General features: G+C 37.0%; 3 protein-coding genes across 3 annotated transcripts; all 3 read left to right on the top strand.

The window, feature by feature from the left end:
• The first annotated feature begins 1370 nt into the window (after nucleotides 1-1370).
• LOC140839019 (uncharacterized) lies at nucleotides 1371-8359 on the top strand. The gene is made up of 10 exons (XM_073205643.1): nucleotides 1371-1521; nucleotides 1624-2020; nucleotides 2260-2952; nucleotides 3073-3187; nucleotides 3311-3395; nucleotides 3524-3666; nucleotides 3751-3857; nucleotides 3996-4236; nucleotides 5677-5696; nucleotides 7531-8359. The coding sequence occupies exons 1-10, from the start codon at nucleotides 1371-1373 to the stop codon at nucleotides 8357-8359; spliced, it is 2781 nt and encodes a 926-aa protein (XP_073061744.1).
• Nucleotides 8360-19082: 10723 nt separating this feature from the next.
• LOC140839018 (uncharacterized) lies at nucleotides 19083-19672 on the top strand. The gene is made up of 2 exons (XM_073205642.1): nucleotides 19083-19514; nucleotides 19616-19672. Exons 1-2 carry the CDS (start codon nucleotides 19083-19085, stop codon nucleotides 19670-19672), a joined length of 489 nt encoding a protein of 162 aa, XP_073061743.1.
• Nucleotides 19673-20184: 512 nt separating this feature from the next.
• On the top strand, nucleotides 20185-20706 carry LOC140839017 (uncharacterized). The gene has a single exon (XM_073205641.1). The coding sequence runs from the start codon at nucleotides 20185-20187 to the stop codon at nucleotides 20704-20706; it is 522 nt and encodes a 173-aa protein (XP_073061742.1).
• The last annotated feature ends 1603 nt before the right edge of the window (nucleotides 20707-22309 follow it).

The raw sequence follows: 22309 nt of genomic DNA, 5'->3' as shown, positions 1-22309 counted from the left end.
AAGGAGATCAAAGGTAAATTATTTGTGCTTGGTTTATTTGGGTTATTGATTCTGATAGATGAAGTGAAGTTCATGTATGAGCTTGATTACTGTTGGAAGTTTAAGGAATTGTTGTTATTGGATTATATCATGGTTTTATGTTGTAGGATTATTGTCAAGGTGTTAAGATTATCAAATCTTCTAGTGGTTGTAAGTATATTCTTCCTTTGAATGCATCTCATTAACTATGTGTATGATAAATGATGTTTTAAATGATTTTAACTCCTTTAACTCATTGATTATGTATATTGTATGTATTGATATATTGAAAAGAGATGTAATTGATGCCAAGGGCAAATTAAAGGAGCTAAGGTTTTAGCACTCACACCACATGTTTGATAAAATGTTTCAGTGAATGTTTATATGGCTTGATGGTTATATGATATAGTGGTGTTACCTTTGGTAATTCTAAACCTACACAACGGAAGTTGATCAACATAATGACATGTATTGTGACTGATTTTGACTGAGACATACATTTATACCATCGACGGATGATCTATCAGTGCCATACAAAGGAAAAGAAAGTAATGTTTTATGGAATGTCATCTTATAATTTTTATATGCGTATTTTATTGACTGGTGACATATTACAGTTAAGAAATGATACATATTCCTTCTTTACACTATGGTATATGTATTTGTTATCACAATATCTACTTGCTGAGTTTTTATAACTCATTTCAGTTAAGTTCATGAGATGCAGATGAAGGTAACCGAGATTGATACGGCGGGGTGTCGAGAAGGAGAATGAAATGTGCCAAGCTTGGAGGAATGATGAAATGATTATTTTGTCTATCGATGGTTAAGAAAATATTTTGTTTTGAAATGGTTGAAGTTGGTTAATATCTTTTGTTATAACACATTTGATATTTTGGCAGTTTAAACTTGACTCAATTATTTTGGTAATCGAATGCAATACTTTTGATTTTGTATATATTTATGTATTAGTTGTGGGAATTTTTATGATGTATTTGTTTTATTGCTTGAGGCAGGTGGTGAGTTATTTTTTACGGGAAACTCTGCCAAAATTTCTTAAAAGCACATACTTTCCTCCAAGTATATAGTTTATTTTTTTTGCTTGAGGCATGTTTTTTTTCAACCTTCCGCATTATAGAGTTTATTTTTTTTTGAAACGGGTCAGGGTGTCACATTTAGTGGTATCAGAGCAAACGTTTTTCGGACCAATGATTTGGCACATGACTTTTTCTGTTGGCAACACTTCGGTATGTACATTTCTGCATCTCATTGATGCACTGATATGATGATAAGTATATTTAATGGTATGAAGAAGATTTAAAATGATTTTAAACTTAGATGCAATGTAGGAGATGCCACCTAAGAGGAAAGCTGTAGAGGGAGAAGATATTTCCTCATCACGAGTTGTTGATGAGTTTAGTAAGTTGCTCAAGGTGCAAGCTAACGTTCATGGAGAACAGATCCAACAGTTATTGAGATTGCAGAACCCGTTACAAGGAAGAGGTAAAGGCCTTGTGAGACAGGAGCCCAATTCAGAGGGAGCGTATGAATGATTTAAAAGAATGTATCCACATGAGTTCATGGGAAGTGCGGAACCCCTTGCAGCTATGGAATGGGTTAAAGCTATTGAAACAATCTTTGAATATCTGCACGTTGAGGATAATGATCGATTTAGTTGTGCAGTGTTTCTTCTGACCAAGACTGCAAGCATTTGGTGGGAAGCCACAAAGGTAGCAATCAATGTTCAAACCCTTAAATGGAGTGAGTTCAAGGAGTTATTTTATGACAAATATTTCTCTAATGATGTCAAAACCCGGAAAGTGAAGGAGTTCTTGGAATTAAAGCTGGGCAACTTGAATGTGAATGATTATATCTTGAAGTTTGAAGAAGAATGTCTTTTCGTTCATTTTATTGCTTCGAATGAAAAAGACCGAGGTGAAAACTTCATGAGAAGCTTGAGAGCCGAGATCAGAAGAGATGTCAGAATTTCCAAGGCCGCAACGTGATCTTGTGGTTCACGCTGAGATGAATAGGCCTTTATGTCCCAAATGCAGCAAGCCACAAAAAGTGAATGCTTTTTAGGGACCAAAAAATGTTATAGATGTGGAGGTGCAGGTCATACTGCCATCAATTGCACCCAATCTTCAGGCCGAGGACGAGTCCAAGGACACATTTTCTCTTTGACCAAGGAGGATGTTAATCCGAATGCGTCAATTATATCAGGTAATATTCTAATTTCAGGCAAAGTAGCCCTTTAATTGATACTGGAGCTATGCATTCTTTTATGTCTGCAATTTTCATGAGATCGTTGGGTATTGCACCTATATTTGAACCTCTCCAGTATAATATTGTGTTTCCATTGGGTGATGTGATTTGTCCAACGAGTATGATGAAGGCTTGTCCTATCCAAGTGAATGAGGAAACATTATTTTCTGATTTGATTGTGATTCCTACGATAGAGTTTGATGTGCTTTTGGGTATGGATTGGATATCATCGCATCGTGCAATAATAGATTGTGTTGAAAAGATGGTGCGATTTCCGATAGAAGAAGGTGACAACAAGGTCTTCAAGTGTTCAGGTACTATGCTTGACACTTCTTTTATTTCTTTCTTGAAGGTGAATAAGATGTTGCTTAAGGGGTGTCAAGGATTTCTGGAGTCTGTAATGGATGTGAGTAAGGAATATAATATGGATGTGAATGATATTGAAATTGTTCGAGAATATTCAGATGTCTTTGTCGATGATGTGCCGGGGTTTCCATCCGATAGAGAAGTCGAGTTTGTCATTGATTTTGAACCTGGTAATTCTCGTATTTCTAAAGCCCCTTATCGAATGGCACCGACTGAAATGAAAGAATTAAAGAATCAATTGCAAGAGCTGTTAGATAAAGGCTTTATTAGACCGAGTTCTTCACCATGGGGGGAACAAGTGTTGTTTGTGAAAAAGAATTATGGGTCACTACGTTTGTGTATTGACTACCGATAGAAACAAAGTTACAATTAAGAACAAGTACCCTTTGCCACGAATTGATGATCTTTTTGATCAAATGCAAGGGGCATGGTATTTTCCAATATTGATCTGCGATCGGGATATCACCAATTGAAAGTAAAAGAAGATGACATACCTAAGATTGCTTTTCGAACTAGGTATGGTCATTATGAAATTCTGGTAATGTCTTTCGGGTTAACGAGTGCCCCGTAATTTTTTATGGATCTTGTGAATCGAGTCTTCAAGCCTTATTTGGACAGCTTTGTCATTGTATTTATTGATGATATTCTGGTTTATTCGAAGACTCGAGAACTTCATCGAGAACATTTGAGAACTGTGTTGCAGAAATTGAGGGATAACAAGATATATGCCAAGTTAAAGAAGTGCGGTTGGACCATGTGACTTTCCTAGCCTATATTGTTTCTAAAGATGGAATTACCGTGGGTCCAACAAAGATAAAGAAATGGCTTATTCCTACGACAGTTTCTGAGGTATTAAGTTTTCTTGGTTTGGCAGGTTACTATCGTCGTTTTATAGCCGATTTATCAAAGATAGCCCTGCCATTAACAACATTGGCAAGAAAGACAGTTAAATTTGAATGGACAAATGAGTGTCAACAAAGTTTTCAGGAGTTGAAGGATAAATTGACATCAGCTCCAGTGTTGTAACTTCCCGAGAGAGTTGAAGACTTTGTGGTCTATACTGATGCTTCTAAGAAAGGGCTTGGTGCTGTATTGATGCAGCGTGGTAAAGTGATTGCTTATGCTTCCCTTCAGCTTAAGGATTATGAAAAGACTTATCCGACTCACATTCTTGAGTTGGCAGCTGTGGTTTTCGCTTTGAAGATCTGGCGACATTAGTGGTATGGAGTGAAGTGTGAGATTTTTTCAGATCATAAAAGCCTTAAATATATGTTTACTCAGAAGGAATCGAACATGCGTCAGAGGAGATGGTTGGAACTTGTTAAGGATTATGATTGCACTTTTAGTTACCACCATGGGAAGGCGAATGTAGTTGCAGACGCATTGACTCGAAAGTCAGGAGTAGTGTTGAGTTCTATGATTCAAAAACATTTATTGTTGGACTTTCAAAGGAATGAGATCGCTTTGGTCGAGAAAGGTACGATAGCTCGACTTTCAGCTTTGGTGATTCGACCTACTTTGAATGACATGATTAAACATGGACAACATAATGATAAGCAATTGCTGGAAATGAAGTCTAAGGCTGAGGTAAAATGAAATTTTGAGTTTGGTTTAAACAGTGATGGGTTGATGACCTTTAGAGTTCGAATTTATGTTCCTATCGGCGTTAATTTTGGACAAGATGTTTTGATTGAGGCGCATACCGCACCATATTCGATACATCCAGGTAATTCCAAGATGTATCAAGATCTTCGTTGACTCTTCTGGTGGCCAGGTATGAATAAGGATATTGCGTTGTTTATTTCTGAATGCCTAACATGTGAACATGTTAAGATTGAGCACCAAAGACCTGCAGGATTGTAGAGCCCAAATTCAGTACACGTAAAACCCATGTATTTATTTATTCGTTAAATTATTTAATTAATTTTAAAACGGTTTTTATCGAGGCAAGATATAGTTAATTGCATTATTTTAAATTATTTATGTTTACGTGATGCACGTTAAAATGATACCTTGAGTTTCATGTTTCAGGCGATTATTCGATGCGAGATCGAGGAAAACAGACCGACGATGATTTTTGATGATTTTAAAGTGTGTTATTTTATTTTAAGTTAGGAAGTGATATTTTTAATGATTTAGTAAGTTTTAAGCCTTTTTTTAAGCCTAACTTACTTATTGGGTGATTTTAGGATTTTAAAACTTTTAAAGTTTAGCAATTGTGTAATTTATTTTTGTAATTAGGAGATTTTGTAAAAGTAGTATGAATTTTTAAACCTTGTGAATTAGATTATTTAAATCTTTTAATGTGGTTAAGTAATTAGATTAGTATTATTTTTATAAGTAATTATTTAGCTAAGTATGATTAGCCCCAATTACCCCTAATAATAACTCACACACACGTTAACACACCAAAACACATGCACACATACGCGTACAAAAACACACTCGGCTGTTACACACACACATTTCATTTCATTCCATCACATTTTTTAGAAGAAACTTAGGGTTCTTAGAAGTTATCAACAACCACCCCATCCTCTTCAAAAAAGTTCAGCAATTCTCGTGCATTTCCTCAACAAAAATCGAGCCAAAAATCGTTTCGGATCAACCTCGCACTCGTTCTGCTTTGGTATCGTCGTTTCAAGAATTTTTAAAGATCAAGGCATGTATAATCTATTGTTTCTGCACCGATCTTGTTATATTATTTGTTGTCATGTTTATTATGCGTAAAAATCCATGTATGTTGTGAAAAGTTTGAGCAAAAATGTTTGAAATGATTTTTGGATCAAAATATTTAGATCTGAAAACGTGTCTGCTGTAATTTTGATTTCTGAGAAATATTGGTTGGTTTTCTTGAAAATGTTTCAACATATAAAACGTAGAACTTTTCGATACCTTTGATTTGACAATATATTCGTAATTTTTGGACAAGAAACGAATGAGTTATGATCATTTTCGTGGGACTATGCAAACTGTAATTTTATGGAAAAAGAGTTCTTGATGTGTTCATGAATTTATTTGTTGCAGGCTTCGTTGGGAACCGTTGGGTGATTGTCGCTGTGTTTAATTATTGTGAGTATGATGTTGGGATGATTTTTGGTGCTTCGTTTCGTGTCGATAACACTTGTTTGCATTAGAAGTCGTAGGAAGCATTTTGGTGTCAAAATGTCGTGTTTACAGTTTTAGTTGTGTTGTATGATTTGTATCGTCGTTTTGAGGCATCATGGGAGTTTTAATCATTGCCACATCATCCTAGGATGTGTTTCGAGGTGTTGGTTCACGGTCCGTATGATTGAGTTAGGAGGATTAAGCCACAAGTGTAGTAATTTCCGTTGGTTTAACATTTTCAGAGCCTACACGGACCTGGAGTCGGACCCTGACACGGGGTCTGTGCCCTTGGTTCTTTTGTGGTGTGAGTTTCCAGAGTCTACACGGACCCAAAGCTGGACCCTGACATGGGGTCCGTGCCTTTGTTAATTCCCTAGGTTAAGTTTGCAGAGTTTACACGAACCCGACCCGGATGTCTACACGGGGTCTGTGTCTTCCATGTTTGGGAAAATTTAGGATTGTTTTGAGGTTCGTTGTCATGATTTAGCACAATGATTAAATGAGGTCGAGTCCCGAGAGATTTAGAATATCATAAGAAATTTGTCATTTTTTGGTGTGAGCATGATTATTACGTCAAGTTATGAAAGATAAGTGCTTGAACTCATATTAGTATGTGCAGCAGGGGCCCCAAGCGAGATCCAACGAATCCCTCAACGCCATATAAGTAGGTTCGACGTGCAAAATGAGAAAATATTTTATTTTTGAGGTATGCTAAATGTCTTGTGACAAAAATATGAATGGGTTTGGAAGCCGGTGAATGTGGCCGGTGACCTCTCCACCCCGATAAAGCATGACCAGGGTAGATTAGGATTGGAAAGCGGTAAAGCATGACTAGGGGGACCAATCCACCCGGTAAAGCATGACCGGTGATCTCATGTATGTGGTAGTGGATTTTTTCCTGCCAGCCCAGTACTGTGGTTTAGTCTGATCAGGTGCATTTATGTATGAATCACTTGCTTTGAGATATATCTCTACGCAAAACGATGCAATGTATGCATGTTCAAGTATGTATGATCAAATCATGTTTATGAAAAGTTTTACTATGATGGCACGTCTATGTTTATGTATGTACGTTCAAGTTAAGTATGTACGCTCTACTTTAAGTTGCATATGGTTTTATTATGTATTACTTCTTATCTCCAGTTTATACATGTTGAGTCTTTAGATTCACTAGACTTGATCGATGCAGGTGAGGACGAGTATGAGAAGACTATGGGTGGGGACCAATGAGCCGGCTTGGACTGCACAGGAGGCTAAACCCGAGGATCGCCCATGCTTTAAGATTTTATGCATGTTCAAATACTCAGATTTTTCATGAGATTTGTTTATGATGTCTAAACATGTATTTTTAGCAAACTTTATTCGTGATTTTTTTTTATTGCGAATAATTTTGGACGAACCGTTTAATTTTAACGCAATTTGAAATACTATTATTTATTTAAAAAGATTTTTATTTTTCCGCAAATTAAAATTTAAGTATGTTTAAAAGTACGATACGTTAAAAGGATTGATGCAGTCATTGCCGATACCTCAGTGGAAATGAGAACACATCACAATGGACTTTGTTGTCAGACTTTCTAGGAAACAGAAAGGTTATATTTAAATTTGGATCATTGTTGATCATTTAACCAACTCATCACATTTTCTTCATGTCAAGACAACTTATTCGATGAATCAATATGATGAGGCTTATGTTCAGGATATTGTTAGACTTTATGGGATACCAGTGTAAATTATTTCTGATTGTGATCCAAGATTTACATATGAATTCAGGAAGAGTTTGCATAGAGCTTTGGGTACAAAGTTGGCCTTCAAAACAACTCATCATCCTCAGAGTTACGGACAATCAGAACGAGTTATTCAGATTCTTGAGGACATGCTAAGGGCCTGCATTATTAATTTTTCTGGAAGATGGGATTTGAAGCTGCCTCTTGTGGAATTCACATATAATAATAGCTATCAGTCCTCGATTGGCATGGCACCTTACGAAGCTTTGTATGGGATAAGGTGTCGTCGATCACATTTGTTTTGGGATGAAGTAGGACAAAGAAAGATGATAGGAATAGAGTTGGTTCCACAAATGGTTGATGTTGTAGCATTGATTCGAGAAAAAATTAAAACTGCTCAGTCTTTACAGAAAAGCTATGCAGTTGTTCGAAGAAGGCCTTTATCATTCGAGATAGGTGATCACGTGGTTGTTAAGATAGCTCCTCTCAATGGAGTTATGAGATTTGGAAAGAAGGGGAAGTTGAGTCCTCGTTTTATTGGAATTTTCGAGATTCTCGACAGAATTGGCGAGCGAGCTTATCGAGTGTCTTTGCCTCCGGATTTGGATAGGGTGCATAATGTATTTCAAGTCTCAATGCTTCGTAAATATGTATCGAATCTGACTCATGTAATTCATCATGAACCACTAGACTTAATGCCAAATTTGAGTTATCATGAACGGGCGGTTCAAATACAGGATCGAAAGGTTAAAGTGCTCAGAAACAAAGAAATTGGGATCGTGAAGGTGTTATGGAGTAATCATGTCATCGAAAAAGCAACATGGGAGCCCGAGGAAGAGATGAAGCAACATTATCCTGACTTGTTTACGTCGTGAGGTAAATTTCGAGGACGAAATTTTTATATAGGCAGGATAATTGTAATTGCCAATCGTTCATGTCTTTTATTATGAATTACGGTATTTTATATTGATGGTTTATGGCTTTCGTTATGATATGAATGGTAATGAATGTTATAGAATGTAATAGAAAATGGATGGGTAGAATAGAAGTTGATCTTGAGCCAAATAGGTAATGAAAGTGCTGAAACAGTATGAAACTGTGGCAGCAGTTGTGGTTTTTAGCAACATGTTTTGTATATTGATCCAATTGATGTGAGGCCACTTCCATTAGAAAGATAATATATAAGGCTATAACTTTTGCTTTTTGAGTTTTGTTCGAATCATTAGGGAAGACGAACCAAAAGCGTCCCGAAGTGTGACGTGTGTTTCGTCGTTCTTGCATTAACACATGTTGGGAGAATGATCATAACTTTTCACTCAGACCTTTAGATGACATCATGAGGCCAATTCGAGATGCAAGCCAAGACATAGGGCTACAAATTTTATGTTGCCACTTTTTCAAATTTTGAAGGGAACAGACGTTTCGGAAGCGATCTTTGTCGTAGCTGCGCACATAGCGCGCCCTAGCGGTAAGATTTGACCGCCCGAGCACGCCTCGCTCTGAATTTTGGGTTTTAAGCCAAGAGGTTCGCACTAAGGCAGTAAGAAATGACCGTCCAAGCACCCAACAAAGTGTAAAAACGTGTTTTGAGGATTTAAAATGCTTTTAATAGATGTATAACTTTTTCTTCATTTTCTCCCTTCTCCTTCTTTTCTCTCCATCGGTTAGAGCTAGGGTTTTCTTTTCTTCTCATTTCTTTCATATTTCCTTTCTTCTTCATCATCTCCCAAGGATTTAAGAAGTAAAGGAGCTAGAAATTTGTTATCTTGGGCAAGGAGATCAAAGGTAAATTATTTGTGCTTGGTTTATTTGCGTTATTGATTTTGATAGATGAAGTGAAGTTCATGTATAGGCTTGATTATTGTTGGAAGTTTAAGGAATTGTTGTTAATGGATTATATCATGGTTTTATGTTGTAGGATTATTGTCAAGGTGTTAAGATTATCAAATCTTCTAGTGGTTGTAAGTAGATTCTTCCTGTGAATGCATCTCATGAACTATGCATATGATAAATGATGTTTTAAATGATTTTAGCTCTTTTAACTCATTTATTATGTATATTTTATGTATTGATATATTGAAAGGAGATGGAATTGATGCCAAGGGAAAAGTAAAGGAACTAAGGTTTTAGCACTCACACCACATGTTTGATAAAATGTTTCAATGAATGTTTTTATGGCTTGATGGTTATATGATATAGTGGTATTGTCTTTGGTAATTATAAACCCACACGACGAAAGTTAATCAACATAATGACATGTACTATGACTGATTTTGACTGAGACGTACATGTATACCATCGACGGATGACCTTTCAGTGCCATGCAAACGAAAAAAAAAAGTAATGTTTTATGGAATGTCATCTTATAATTGTTATGTACGCATTTTATTGACTATGACATATTACGGTTAAGAAATGATACTGATTCATTCTTTACACTATGGTATATGTATTTGTTATTACAACATCTACTTGATGAGCTTTATAACTGAAAAGATCGGTTATACGGATAAAAAGTGTTTAGAAGGGGGGTTGAATAAATACTTCACGAATTTTACATTTACTTCGAAGATTTGGATTCAGTTCTGTTACAAACTGACTCTAGGTATCACGTCAGTCAATGACGATCAGTTAAACTGAAGAAAACAAATGCGGAATATGAACTGAATGAAAGATAGAATATCTAACTGAAATATAATAACTGAAGTAAAAGAACACAATTGTTTCTGGATGTTCGGAGACTTGAATAACTCCTACGTCACCCCTTCTATCACGAAGATATGATATCCACTTAAAGACTTTGATCAAACACAAGACTTGTACTGACCCACTTCAGTTTGGACTTATCACTGCCAAAGCTGAAACTTTTAGTTACAAACACTTTTATAGTCCTTGACTGATCTTAGCACAACTTAAAGAATTAGCAGATATTACAAAGTGCTATTAAGCTCAAATGTATAGCCTGAATGCTACTGATAGAACAAGTAAGCGAGAGCTTTCGATATTTGAATGTAAGTAAAGAATTTTGCAGCGTAACAGTAAGCTTCAAAGAGATTCGAATTTCGTTGTTGGTTGATGTGTTTCTCAGCTGCTCTCTTCAACTATTTATAAGCTTCCATTTCAACGGTATTATTAACTGCTGTTTGAATATTATATCCGTTGTTATGCCACGTCGTTATTCTTCTGACAACTTTATTCTGTGACCTCTGAAATGCGGCGTTCCACTAATAGTTGCAGACTATAGTGGTACTATTTGTCGGTTTTTAATGACGTGTTCAACTGAATTAATCAGCTGCTTGGCAATTAGCTGGTGAGGAGAATAACTGAGTTGCGTTTCAGTTGCGTAGATCAGTTTACTATATTCAGTTGTTGAGTTTTCAGTTTACTAGATTCAGTTGGTTCGCATAATTAGTTGGCAATTTGTCAAACGCCGTAATTTTGTTTCCAAAAATTTCCCCCTTTAAGGTGTTTGAAAAAACTAAGCTCAAAATACCTGAACAACTGAACTCATCGTAGATAACATAAAAGTTTGATATATATTTGAGTAACAGACAATGACTCAAATACTGCTCTTCTTTTGAATCTCTTCCCCCATTTTGTCAAACAAACCCATCCGAAGAGATAATTGCCGAACATCGGTTGATAAGATATGGACAGAAGTGGATATGTTAGAGACGGCAGAGAGCATTGTGGTTTGCAACGATTCTATTTTTCTTGTTACAAGCGTCTCCAGATTTTCAAATCGTTTGCTGATAACGTCGTGAGTGATGGAGAGACTTTGAGCCGAACCTTTGTTCTTTTGAATTGCGTCCACTGACTGAGAAAGAGAGGTTAAGGCTTCTTGAATTGCTTTCAGTTTCTCTGAGTTGAATGCTTCAGAATGTTCTAGCTTCAGAGAATGTTCTAGTTGAGTGTGCTGAATTTTGTACAAATCATTAATCAATCTGTGTATATTATGCTGAATGTCCTGAATCTCTTCAAGAACAAAATCAAGATCTTTGGCGGAATGAGGATTTGGCTGATCCGACGCTCCAGTTTCCTGAGAGAGTCGATCAAAAACCACCATGGTTCTTTCAGATATCATTGTTTCAGCAATGGTCGATGCTGGAACATCTGTTTCAGTGACTTCTGCTTAGACCAGATGAGGTGAAGACTGATGTTGACTAGCATTTGAGCTTTCCTGCTGAATGTGAAATTTTGCAGGGTCTTCAACTAGAGGGTCATGAACTGATGCTTCTGCCTGTTGAACATCTGAGATTCGAGCTGACACAACAGTTGGAGGATCTTCAGAAGTAGTTAAAAAAGCCTCCAGATTCTCAAAAATTTGGTGATATGGTGATTGAACAGACATCATAGCTTGATCATTTGGTTCAGAAATGACAGATTTAACTGGCTCTTCAGTTAAGATGGGATTCTCTTCAACTTCTTGATCAGCGGATTGATCAACTGACAAAGGTTCATTGGTGGAAGCTTCTTGAACCACTGATTGAATAATTTCGTCAATATGAGCTAGTGTCAATTCAGCTTCTGAATACATATTGGGATCATCAATAGGAGGTCATGACAAGGATGAAGGTGGAGCAATTGAAGATGAGTAGACATCTGCTTTCTGAGAAAGGGTAGCAGTAGTGTCCTTATCAGGTTCTCCAGCTGATTGTTCAGCGAGTTCTTCAGTCACAATTTCTTGAGAAAATGCTGGGATGATCAGTTCTTGATCCATTTCCCACTGTTTAATTTCTTCTTGAAGTCCAATCAAATCTGTTTCCAGTTGATCATACACTGCTTTATCATTGAATGCAGTTGGACTTGTTGGATTGAAATTTTGCCGAAGCTCAGAAACAATCTGCTGCAGCTTCTTTTCTCTTGAAAGATCAGAGAAATACCTCTTCCTCTGCAAAGCGTGATAAATTGAGGAAGCTTTGACCATCTTCAGCACTACTCTTTCCAGAGCAATAAATCTTTTCAGCTTAGATTTTTTGTGGAGGTCCTTGGCAAAAACACTAACTCTGAAATTTACCCATTTTTCAAAAACATGGAGCTTCTCTTCAGCAAATTTATTGACCTCTTGCCAAATTAGATCAATGTGAGTTTGAATGGCATTCGAAGGTCTGGGATCTTCTTGTATTTTACCTTTGCCCTTGGAGTCAGTCAAAATATGAGGAAGAGTTAATCCAGACGTAGTTACATCAATCTTCTCTCTGAGCACAACTCCTGTTGGTCTGGAAAATGGTAAATGAGAGTAAGGAGAGATACTAATAAGTGGAGCTTTCACTCCAGCAAGTCTGGTTTTATCACTAGATTTAGTGATTATACTCTTCGGCAGAATGGTGAACAAGGGTAACTGATCCTCAGTTGAGGACTCAGTTGGATTTGCCTTCCATGGAACAACCTGAATTGGCTGTTGAGCTCCTGATTTCATCACCCTATCAGTTGGTATGACTTCAACTGCAGCAATAGGTTTGGTTTTCTGTGTCCGTGGTTTCTTGACAATTGGAGGAGACAGGGTCTTCTCTACATCAGAATCAATGATCAGCAGTTTGCGCTTTGAAGTCTTCTTCTGTACTAGAGTCTTCGCAATCTTGACTGATTTGGGAGCAGCCTGCTACGTACCAATCTCTTTTTTGATCTTAATAAATTTTTCAGGAGAGATGTCCAACTTAGTTTTTGGTGGCAAGGTATTCTTGGCATTTTACAGTTTGAATTTAGATAATCTCTCTGAATCATCAGATACTAACCCTTTGAATTTCATCAAATAGCTCAGCTGTAATGCAAAACCTTTTGACGGCTTGGTGGAAGAGAACATATTCTTCAAGATGTTGAAAAGAAGATGCTTCCAGTTGAGTCTTTGTCCAGCCATGATGACAGTAATGGCTTGAAATTTCTCCAAAGTTAAAGCAGCAAAGGATCCTGCCTTTGCCAATAGCCCCTTGGCTACAATGTCGGCCAGTAACTGAACCTCGTGCTTCAGCTCCTTCTTTGGATCAGAAACTTTGATTTTCCTTTCATCAGCAGAAAGTAAGGTTTGCATTCTTCAACATCAGATGCTTTGACATCAGCAAGTTGTGCTAACCCATCAGAAGAAAGCAAAATAATTCTCCAAGAGAATCTTCAGAGATGGTCAACAGGTTATTGTTGACAGTAGAGATAATGCTTCCATCAGAGTTGATAAAACCATTTGAGTAAAAATCTTGAAGTTCTTTCGGATAGATCTCTTGTAAGAATTCCCATAAGAAAGTTTTTAACCCTGCTGATTCTAGCTTCAGAAAGACATTCTTCACATCGGCTTCTCCAATTGATAGGGTCGACTCAAAATTGATAGCTATAGCGTTCAATAAGTGTGCTGGAATTTGATTTGCCATTTCTGAGATTAAGAAAACCTGAAATTTCACAAGATACAAGCTCGGAGTGTATGAGTTTTACCTTGAAAATTGATGTACGCGTAAGAAGAAACTGAAATTAAGCAGGGAATGGTACTGATGTACGTGACTATTCAAATTCTGGACACGTGTTAGTCCATTGAAAATTTTGAATGAAAACATGTGTACGTGTGCTGTAAGCGTGTGTACAATTTAAACGGTTAATATGCGTCCACGTTTGAAGATAAGATTCATCATTAGATAGCAGTCAGTCACGTCACTTGATTTGTAATATAATATGGTTAATTAGTTAACTGATATGAGAAGATTAGTGAAATACCCAACTGAACGATCAGTTGAAAGACCGTGTTCTTTCAGTTGAGAATTTACTAACATTTGTCTTCTCAGTTAACCTCTTAAAACCAATATCCCCCCTTAATAGATGCATATAAAAATTACGAGAATATAAGCAGGATTAATTAAAATTATCCTGATGCGTAGAAGTGTAATCGTCTGCTGTAATGACATTGTCCTTTCATCCTCCTTGTCCTGGTCTATAAATACGAGTAGAACAGTTAGTTGCAAATATATCAGCAAAAAGAAATTCAACAGCTAAAATGGCAGATGCAAGTAGTTCAAAGGCTCCGGATATGGCTGAAGAATTTATGCGAGCAGCACTGGAGAAAAGGAAAGAGACAATAGAAGATGATGTCTTCCATCAAATCCTTCGCTACTGGGAGGATTTACAAGAACTCCAGTTACTTTGGGAGAATGAGATGACTACCACTCCCGTCCTGGTGGAGAAACTAGAGAAATACCGGGAGCGCCTGCACGTGGCACACACGGTGAATATTTTCGAGTATGACAGAGATACAACTGCTCTGATACCACTTGAAAGGATCGGTTATACGGATAAAAAGTGTTTAGAAGGGGGGGTTGAATAAACACTTCACGAATTTTATATTTTCTTCGAAGATTTGGATTCATTTATGTTACAAACTGACTCTAAGTATCACGTCAGTCAATGACAATCAGTTAAACTGAAGAAAACAGTTGCGGAATAAGAACTGACTGAAAGATAAAATATCTAACTAAAATATAATAACTGAAGTAAAAGAACACAATTGTTTCTGGATGTTCGGAGACTTGAATAACTCCTACGTCACCCCTTCTATCACGAAGATAGGATATCCACTAAAAGACTTTGATCAAATACAAGACTTGTACTGACCCACTTCAGTTTGGACTTACACTGCCAAAGCTGAAACTCTTAGTTACAAACGCTTTTACAGTCCTTGACTGATCTTAGCACGACTTAAAGAATTAGCAGATATTACAAAGTGCTATTAAGCTCAAATGTATAGCCTGAATGCTACTGATAGAACAAGTAAGCGAGAGATTTCGATATTTGAATGTAAGTAAAGAATTTTGCAGCGTAACAGCAAGATTCAAAGAGATTCGAATTTCGTTGTTGGTTGATGTGTTTCTCAGCTGCTCTCTTCAGCTATTTATAAGCTTCCATTTCAACGGTAACACTAACTGTTGTTTGAATATTATATCCGTTGTTATGCCACGTCGTTATTCTTCTGACAACCGTACTCTGTGACATCTGAAATGCGGCGTTACACTAATAGTTGTAGACTGTAGTGGTACTATCTGTCTGTTGTTAATGACGTGTTCAGCTGAATTAATCAGCTGCTGGGCAATTAGGTGGTGAGGAGAATAACTGAGTTGCGTTTCAGTTGCGTAGATCAGTTTACTATATTCAATTGCTGAGTTTAGTTTACTAGATTCAGTTGGTTCGCATAATTAGTTGGAAATTTGTCAAACGCCGTAATTTTTTTTCCAACAATAACTCATTTCAGTTATATTCATGAGATGCAGATGGAGGTAACCGAGATTGATACGGCGGGGTGTCGAGAAAGAAGAGGGAAATGTGCCAAGTTTGGAGGAATGATTAAATGATTATTTTGTCTATGAATGGTTAAGAAAATATTTTGTTTTGAAATTGTTGAAGTCGGTTAATATCTTTTGTTATAACACATTTGATATTTTGGGAGTTTATTTTTGACTCAATTATTTTGGTAATCAAATGCAATACTTTTGATTTTGTATATCTCTATGTATTAGTTCTGGGAATTTTTATGATGTATTGGTTTTATTTCTTGAGGCAGGTGGCGAGTTCCTTTTTACGGGGAAACTCTGCCAAAATTTCTTAAAAGCACATACTTCCTTCAAGTTTATTTTTTTAAAGCTTCCGCATTATAGATTTTATTTTTTTAAAACGGGTCAGAGTGTCACATTTAGTAGTATCAGAGCAAACTTTTTTCGGACCAATGATTTGGCACATGACTTCTTCTGTTGGCGACACTTCGGTATGTATATTTATGCATCTCATTTATGTACTGATACGATGATAAGTATATTTAGTGGTATGAAGAAGATTTAAAATGATTTTAAACTGAGATGCAATTAGGAGATGCCACCTAAGAGAAAAGCTATAGAGGGACAAGATAGTTCCTCATCACGAGTTGTTGATGAGTTTAGTAAGTTGCTAAAGGAGCAAGCTGAAGTTAATGGAGAATAAATCCAACAGTTATTGAGATTTCAGAACCCACTACAAGGAAGAGGTAAAGGCCTTGTGAGACAGGAGCGTAGTTCAGAGGGAGTGTATGACAGATTTAAAAGAATGTATCCACCTGAGTTCGTTGGAAGCGCGGATCCCTTGCAGCTATGGAATGAGTTAAAGCTATTGAAGCAATCTTTAACTATCTCCATGTTGAGGATAATCATCGAGTTAGTTGTGCAGTGTTTCTTCTGACCAAGACTGCAGTCATTTGGTGGGAAGCCGCAAAGGTAGCCATCAATGTTCAAAACTTTAAATAGAGTGAGTTCAAGGAGTTATTTTATGACAAATATTTCTCTAATGATGTCAAAACCCGGAAAGTGAAGAAGTTCTTGGAATAAAAACAGGGCAACTTGAATGTGAATGATTAGATCTTGAAGTTTGAAGAAGGATGTCTGTTCATTCTTTTTATTGCTTCGAATGACAAAGACCAAGGTGAACACTTAATGAGAGGCTTGATAGCCGAGATCAGAAGAAATGTGAAAATGTCCAAGGCTGCAACATACAAAGAGATATTGGAGAAAACCTTTATGGCGGAGCATGATGAGAAGGTGATTGAAAGGGAGAGACGATTGAGAAGGCAGAAGTTCAATCAAAAGAGTCAAACTTCGAGTCAAATTTGGAAAGGGGGATACAAAGGAAAAGGAAAAGAAGAACATCGAGGTAAAGCTTATGTGGTTCATGCTGAGATGAATAGGCCTTTATGTCCCAAATACAGCAAGCCACACAAGGGTGAATGCTTTGTAGGGACCAACACATGTTATAGATGTGGAGGTGCAGGTCATATTGCCATCAATTGCACCCAATCTTCAGGCCGAGGATGAGTCCAAGGATGAATTTTCTCTTTGACCAAGGAGGATGTTAATCTGAATGCGTCAATTATATCAGGTAATATTCTAATTTCAGGCAAAGTAGCCCTTACTTTAATTGATATTGGGGCTATGCATTCTTTTATGTCTGAAATTTTCATGAGATCGTTGGGTATTGCACCTATATTTGAACCTCTCCAGTATAATATTGTGCTTACCTCGGGTGATGTGATTTGTCCAACGAGTATGATGAAGGCTTGTCCTATCCAAGTGAATGAGGAAACATTATTTGCTGATTTGATTATGATTCCTAAGATAGAGTTTGATGTGATTTTGAGTATGGATTAGCTATCATCGCATCGTGCAGTAATAGATTGTGTTGAAAGACGGTGCAATTTCCGATAGATGGTGCAGCAAGGTCTTCAAGTGTTCAGGTACTATGCTTGACACTTCTTTTATTTCTTGCTTAAAGGTGAATAAGATGTTGGCTAAGGGGTTTCAAGGATTTCTGGAGTCTGTAATGGATGTGAGTAAGGAATATAATGTGGATGTGAATGATATTGAAATTGTTCGAGAATATTCGGATGCCTTTGCCGATGATGTGTTGGGGTTGCCACCCGTTAGAGAATTCGAGTTTGTCATTGATGTTGTACCTGGTAATACTCATATTTCTAAAGCCCCTTATCGAATGGCACCGACTGAAATGAAAGAATTAAAGAACCAATTGCAAGAGCTGTTAGATAAGGGCTTTATTAGAACGAGTTCTTTACCATGGGGGGGGGGGGGGGGGTGGCACCAGTGTTGTTTATGAAAAAGAAATATGGGTCACTACGTTTGTGTATTGACGACCGATAGATCAACAAAGTTACAATTATGAACAAGTACCCTTTGCCACGAATTGATGATCTTTTTGATAAATTGCAAGGGGCAATGGTATATTCCAAGATTGATCTGCGATCGGGATATCACCAATTGAAAGTAAAAGAAGATGACATACCTAAGACTGCTTTTCCAACTAGGTATGGTCATTATGAATTTCTGGTAATGTCTTTCGGGTTAACGAATGCGCCGTCATTTTTTATGGATCTTGTGAATCGAGTCTTCAAGCCTTATTTGGAAAATTTTGTCATTGTATTTATTGATGATATTCTGTATTTGGAGACTCGAGAACTTCATCGAGAACATTTGAGAACTCTGTTGCAGCAATTGAGGGATAACCAGTTATATGCCAAGTTAAAAAAGTGCGAGTTCTGGTTGGACCAAGTGACTTTCCTAGGCAATATTTTTTCTAAAGATGGAACTACCGTGGATCCAACAAAGATAGAAGAAGTGAAGAAATGGCTTATTCCTACGACAGTTTCTGAGGTACGAAGTTTTTTTGGTTTGGCAGGTTACTATCGTCGTGTTATAGCCAATTTCTCAAAGATAGACTGCCATTAAAAACATTGACAAGAAAGACAGGTAAATTTGAATGGACAAATGAGTGTCAACAATGTTTTCAGGAGTGGAAGGATTAATTGACATCAGCTCCAGTGTTGTCACTTCAGGAGAGAGTTGAAGATTTTGTGGTGTATACTGATGCTTCTAAGAAAGGGCTTGGTGCTGTTTTGATGCAGCGTGGTAAAGTGATTGCTTATGCTTCCCTTCAGCTTAAGGATTACGAAAATACTTATCCGACTCACATTCTTGAGTTGGCAGCTGTGGTTTTCGCTTTGAAGATCTGGCGACATTAGTTGTATGGAGTGAAGTTTGAGATTTTTTCAGATCATAAAAGCCTTAAATATCTGTTTACTCAGAAGGAATCGACATGCGTCAGAGGAGATGGTTGGAACTTGTTAAGGATTATGATTGCACTTTTAGTTACCACCATGGGAAGGCGAATGTAGTTGCAGACGCATTGACTCGAAAGTCAGGAGTAGTGTTGAGTTCTATGATTCAAAAACCTTTATTGTTGGACTTTCAAAGGAATGAGATCGCTTTGGTCGAGAAAGGTACGATAGCTCGACTTTCAGCTTTGGTGATTCGACCTACTTTGAATGACGTGATTAAAGATGGACAACAGAATGATAACCAATTGCTGGAAATGAAGTCTAAGGGTGAGCTAAAAGGAAATTCTGATTTTGTTTTAAATAGTGATGGGTTGATGACCTTCAGAGGTCGAATTTGTGTTCCTATCGACGATAATTTTCGACGAGATGTTTTATTGAGGTTCATACCGCACCATATTCGATACATCCAGGTAATACAAAGACGTATCAAGATCTTCGTCGACTCTTCTGGTGGCCAGGTATGAAGAAGGATATTGCATTGTATATTTCTGAATGTCTAACATGTCAGCAGGTTAAGATTGAGCACCAAATAACAGCAGGATTGTTGCAGAAATTGTCGATACCTTAGTGGAAATAGGAACACATCACAATGGACTTTGTTGTCGGACTTCCAATGAAGCAGAAAGGTTATAATTCAATTTGTTGTTGATCGTTTAACCAAGTCATTACAGTTTCTTCCTTTCAAGACAACTTATTCGATGAATCAATATGCGAATGCTTATGTTCAAGAGATTGTTAGACTTCATGGGATACAAGTGTCAATTATATCTAAATTCTGGAAGAGTTGAGCTTTGGGTACAAATTTGGCCTTCAAAACAACTTATTATCCTCAGAGTTACGGACAATCAGAACGAGTTATTCAGATTCTTGAGGACATGTTAAGGGCCTGCATTATTGATTTTTCTGGAAGATGGGATTTGAAGCTGCCTATTGTGGAATTCACATATAATAATAGCTATCAGTCTTCGATTGGCATGGCACCTTATGAAGCTTTGTATGGGATAAGGTGTCGTCGATCAGTTTTTTTTTTGGGATGAAGTAGGTGAAAGAAAGATGATAGGACTAGATTTGGTTCCACAAATGGTTGATGTTGTAACATTGATTCGAGATAGAATTAAAACTGCTGAGTCTCGACAGAAAAGCTATGCAGATGTTCGAAGAAGGCCTTTAGCATTCGAGATACGTGATCACGTGTTTGTTCAGATAGCTCCTCTCAAGGGAGTTGTGAGATTTGGAAAGAAGGGGAAGTTGAGTCCTTGTTTTATTGGACCTTTCGAGATTCTCGACAGAATTGGCGAGCGAGCTTATCGAGTGGCTTTACCTTCGGATTTTAATAGGGTGTATAATGTATTTAATGTCTCAATGCTTTGTAAATATGTACCGAATCAAACTCATGTACTTCATCACAAACCACTAGACTTATTGCCAAATTTGAGTTATCATGAACGGCCGATACACATACTGGATCGAAAGGTTAAAGTTCTTAGAAACAAAGAAACTGGGATCTTGAAAGTGTTATGGAGTAATCATGTCATCGAAGAAGCAACATGGGAACCCGAGGAAGAGATGAAGCAAAGTTATCCTGACTTGTTTACGCCGTGAGGTAAATTTCGAGGAAGAAATTTTTATAAGGGGATGAGAATAGTAATAGCCGATCGTTCATGTCTTTTATTATAAATTACGGTATTTTATGGTTATGGTTTAAGGCTTTACATTATGATATGAATGGTAATGAATGTTATAGAATGGAATAGATAATTGATGGGTAGAATAGAAGTTGATCTTGAGCCAAATAAGTAATGAAAGTGCTGAAACGGTATGAAACTGTGGCAGTAGTTGTGGGTTTTAGCATATTGTTTTGTATATTGATCCAATTGATGTGAGGGTACTTTCATTAGAAAGATAAGATATAAGACTATAATTTTTGTGTTTTGAGTTTTGTTCAAATCATTAGGGAAGACGTGCCAAAAGCACCCCGAAGTGTGTCGTGCGTATCGTCGTTCTTAATTGTCGTTCTTGAATTGACACATGTTGGGAGAATGAATATAAAGTTTTACAGACCTTCAGATGACATGAGGCCAATTCGAGATGCAAGCCAAGACATAGGGCTACAACTTTCATGTTACCACCTTTTCAAATTATGAAGGGAATAGGCGTTTCGGAAGTGATCTTTGTCGTAGCTGTGCGCAAAGCGTGCCTGAGCAGGAAGATTTGACCACCTGAGCGCACTTCGCTCTGAATTTTTGGTTTGCAACTGAGAGGTCCGTGCTAGGGCGGTAATAAATGACCGCCTTGAGCGCCAAACAAATTGTAAAAACGTGTTTTGAGCATTTGGAAGGTTTTTAATATTTGTTGTATCACTTTTTCCTCATTTTCTCCCTTATAATTCTCTTCCCTCTTCTCCATCTATTAGAGCTAGGGTTCTCTTTTCTTCTCATTTTTTTTCGTATTTTCCTTTCTTCATCATCATTTCCCAAGGGTTTAAGAAGTAAAAGAGCTAGAAATTTGTTATCTTGGGCAAGGAAATAAAAGGTAAATTATTTGTGCGTGGTTTATTTGGGTTATTGATTATGATAGATGAAGTGAAGTTCATGTATGCTTGATTATTGTTGGAAGTTTAAGGAATTGTTGTTAATGGATTATATCATGGTTTTATGTTGTAGGATTATCGTCAATGTGTTAAGATTATCAAATCTTCTAGTGGTTGTAAGTAGATTCTTCCTTTGAATGCATCTCATGAACTATGTATATGATAAATGATGTTTTAAATAATTTTAGCTCCTTTAACTCATTGATTATGTATATTGTACGTATTGATATATTGAAAAGAGATGGAACTGATGCCAAGGGCAAAGTAAAGGAGCTAATGTTTTAGCACTCACACCACGTGTTTGATAAAATGTTTCAAAGAATGTTTTTATGGCTTGATAGTTAAATGGTATAGTGGTGTTACCTTTGGTAATTCTAAACCCACACGACGGAAGTTGATCAACATAATGACATGTACTGTGACTGATTTTGACTGAGACGTACATGTATACCATTGACGGATGGCCTATCAATGCCATGCAAAGGAAAATAAAGTAATGTTTTATGGAATGCCATCTCATAATTGTTATATATGCATTTTATCGACTGATGGCATATTACGGTTAAGAAATGATACAGATTCCTTCTTTACACTATGGTATATGTATTTGTTACT

Source organism: Primulina eburnea, chromosome 8 (assembly GCF_022965805.1).
Source record: "Primulina eburnea isolate SZY01 chromosome 8, ASM2296580v1, whole genome shotgun sequence".
Taxonomy (NCBI): domain Eukaryota; kingdom Viridiplantae; phylum Streptophyta; class Magnoliopsida; order Lamiales; family Gesneriaceae; genus Primulina; species Primulina eburnea.
This window is presented reverse-complemented; position numbering and strand designations above follow the sequence as displayed.